This window comes from Scyliorhinus canicula, chromosome 26 (assembly GCF_902713615.1).
Source record: "Scyliorhinus canicula chromosome 26, sScyCan1.1, whole genome shotgun sequence".
NCBI lineage: Eukaryota > Metazoa > Chordata > Chondrichthyes > Carcharhiniformes > Scyliorhinidae > Scyliorhinus > Scyliorhinus canicula.
Window position 1 is genome coordinate 8,417,461 of NC_052171.1, and position 3,537 is coordinate 8,420,997.

The 3,537-nt window shown below is 43.7% G+C and overlaps 1 protein-coding gene across 1 annotated transcript in view; it reads left to right on the forward strand.

Moving 5' to 3' along the window:
* Positions 1-2,717, forward strand: part of polb (polymerase (DNA directed), beta) — a 114,515-nt gene extending 111,798 nt beyond the window's left edge. Inside the window, exon 14 of the mRNA XM_038785218.1 lies at positions 2,328-2,717. Coding sequence (XP_038641146.1) covers positions 2,328-2,422 — 95 coding nt within the window. The 3' untranslated portion in view covers positions 2,423-2,717. The remainder of the gene's footprint in view (positions 1-2,327) is intronic.
* The last annotated feature ends 820 nt before the right edge of the window (positions 2,718-3,537 follow it).

Genomic DNA, 3,537 nt, shown 5'->3' on the forward strand with positions numbered 1-3,537 from the left:
CAGATTTATTGACTAAATTTAAATTCCACCAACTGCCATGGTGGGATTCAAACCCATGTCCCCGGGGCATTTTCTTGGGCTTCTGGATCAGTAGCCTGGTGACGTAACCATGACCTGCCGTAAATCATGCTGAGATTACCCAATTGTTTTTAAAACATTAATTTTGAGGGGATACATTTGATGTATCGTTAAAAGAAATCAAGGTTTTTGATGGATTGGAAGATACTGAATATTGCAGTATGAATGAATTGCTAAATGAATACTTGAGATACTAAATGAATACTTTTCGTCAGTATTCACTCAAGAAAAGATAATATTGTGGAGGAGAATGCTGAGACCCAGGCTATTAGAATAGATGGCATTGAGGTGCGTAGGGAAGAAGTGTTGGCAATTCTGGACAAGGTGAAAATAGATAAGTCCCCGGGGCCGGATGGGATTTATCCTAGGATTCTCTGGGAAGCCAGGGAAGAGATTGCTGAGCCTTTGGCTTTGATTTTTAGGTCATCATTGGCTACAGGAATAGTGCCAGAGGACTGGAGGATAGCAAATGTGGTCCCTTTGTTCAAGAAGGGGAGTAGAGATAACCCCGGTAACTATAGGCCGGTGAGCCTAACGTCTGTGGTGGGTAAAGTCTTGGAGAGGATTATAAAAGATACGATTTATAATCATCTAGATAGGAATAATATGATTAGGGATAGTCAGCATGGTTTTGTGAAGGGTAGGTCATGCCTCACAAACCTTATCGAGTTCTTTGAGAAGGTGACTGAACAGGTAGACGAGGGTAGAGCAGTTGATGTGGTGTATATGGATTTCAGTAAAGCGTTTGATAAGGTTCCCCACGGTCGGCTATTGCAGAAAATACGGAGGCTGGGGATTGAGGGTGATTTAGAGATGTGGATCAGAAATTGGCTAGTTGAAAGAAGACAGAGAGTGGTAGTTGATGGGAAATGTTCAGAATGGAGTTCAGTTACGAGTGGCGTACCACAAGGATCTGTTCTGGGGCCGTTGCTGTTTGTCATTTTTATAAATGACCTAGAGGAGGGCGCAGAAGGATGGGTGAGTAAATTTGCAGACGACACTAAAGTCGGTGGAGTTGTAGACAGTGCGGAAGGATGTTGCAGGTTACAGAGGGACATAGATAAGCTGCAGAGCTGGGCTGAGAGGTGGCAAATGGAGTTTAATGTGGAGAAGTGTGAGGTGATTCACTTTGGAAAGAATAACAGGAATGCGGAATATTTGGCTAATGGTAAAATTCTTGGTAGTGTGGATGAGCAGAGGGATCTCGGTGTCCATATACATAGATCCCTGAAAGTTGCCACCCAGGTTGATAGAGTTGTGAAGAAGGCCTATGGTGTGTTGGCCTTTATTGGTAGAGGGATTGAGTTCCGGAGCCATGAGGTCATGATGCAGCTGTACCAAACTCTGGTACGGCCGCATTTGGAGTATTGCGTACAGTTCTGGTCGCCTCATTATAGGAAGGACGTGGAAGCTTTGGAACGGGTGCAGAGGAGATTTACCAGGATGTTGCCTGGTATGGAGGGAAAATCTTATGAGGAAAGGCTGATGGACTTGAGGTTGTTTTCGTTAGAGAGAAGAAGGTTAAGAGGTGACTTAATAGAGGCATACAAAATGATCAGAGGGTTAGATAGGGTGGACAGCGAGAGCCTTCTCCCGCGGATGGAGGTGGCTAGCACGAGGGGACATAGCCTTAAATTGAGGGGTAATAGATATAGGACAGAGGTCAGAGGTGGGTTTTTTACGCAAAGAGTGGTGAGGCCGTGGAATGCCCTACCTGCAACAGTAGTGAACTCGCCAACATTGAGGGCATTTAAAAATTTATTGGATAAGCATAGGGATGATAAGGGCATAGTGTAGGTTAGATGGCCTTTAGTTTTTTTTTTCCATGTCGGTGCAACATCGAGGGCCGAAGGGCCTGTACTGCGCTGTATCGTTCTATGTTCTATGTTCTATGAAGTTCCGCGGTTCAATATCCAGCCTGTGTTGTCTTACTGATTGCTCCGAGTCCTTTTCCTCATCATTTTCTCATGTCCCTCAGTGAGAAATGCAGATGTAAACATCAGGGCTCAGCTGTAATGTCCCACTCAACTGTCCATCAAATAGTCTGCAGTCATGAAGAATGCCCACTTGAGCAGGGCACCACAAGTCTACTACCTCCGCACCCGTGGCGATGTGCCCAGTGCCTGAAAACACCCTCTGGGGGTGGGGTAGAAATATTGAGCTAACTAATCTCATTTGTGCCAAATTATTGATTGTGTTCAGTAGAATGGTGTCTGTTTCATTAACATCCTGCTGTGTGTTAACTGCAGGAGTGCCGGGTGAACCACTGCCTGTGGAAAGTGAAAAGGACATCTTCGAATACATCGGCTGGCATTATCGAGAGCCACGAGAGCGAAGTGAGTGAGTGTCACCTGAGGCCTCCCCCCAGAACCTCTTAACCCAAGACCTATTCTGAAATTCCATGGGAGTGACAATGCTGATAAGCGTAGCGCTAGTTGAAACATTCATAAGGGTTTCTCAATTGCTTGCTAACGAACTTTGTATATGCATGGACGGCTAGTATATTATGCATGAAGTTAGAATTGTCGAGAAAATCAGCTTTTCTATAAAGGTCTGTGGAGTAATATCAATAAACCACTTTGAAGACTGATTGATGTTACATTTAATAATGAATAAAAAATAGAATATTAAATACAAAATATTACACACGATTCATCAATACTGTTTGTAAAACGAGCAAGACCAAAGAGACGTGGATGAAAAGGTCAGCTGACCCTCAACAACACAAACTACAACAATTCGACTTTTTCCACGGTTAAACTAATCATTTCCAAACATTTTTTGGCTTGTTTAATAAATGTGTAAATACAGTATATGAATTATGCGTTTTGGAACTCATTGCAAAGTCAACAGGGGACGCCACAAATCTTAGCTCACATTTTGCCAGCTTTATATATACAACGATCAAACTTCACAAGCATTTACTACTCAGTGGCTGTGAATGATATTCGTAGCTCCTGTATATATGGCAGGCAGTGAACACACAGAGGGAAGCACTACATTCTCACCTGGTTTCTCCCTGGCAATATATGAGGCACAAGTTATGATTGCTGCAAGTTGCCTGCAACAGTACATGGGACACAACTTCCATACAATTGGTGCAAACACCATTCTCCGCCGTCGGGAGTCTCCATTTTGTCGACAGCCCGTGGGGAATGCTGACAAAATGGCAAACCCCATTGACCAGCCGGTGAAATGGAAAAACCCGCCCCTTGCATCTCATTTGTAAAGTAGTGTGGCATCTCTTCAACTGCAGTGAGCTGTGTCTCGGATCATTAGTTGACTTGTCATGTTTCTTAAAATATAGCGGCCATTGTATTGGTGAGTTAAACGTTGGGCAAGAAATGTGGTGCAGAATTGCAGGCTCGTTTTCAGAATACGCAGGAAGTTTTGATCTGCTGCACATATTCTGCATATTCCAATGCATGGAATGGACGATTGAGTACTGAAAGGTTATAA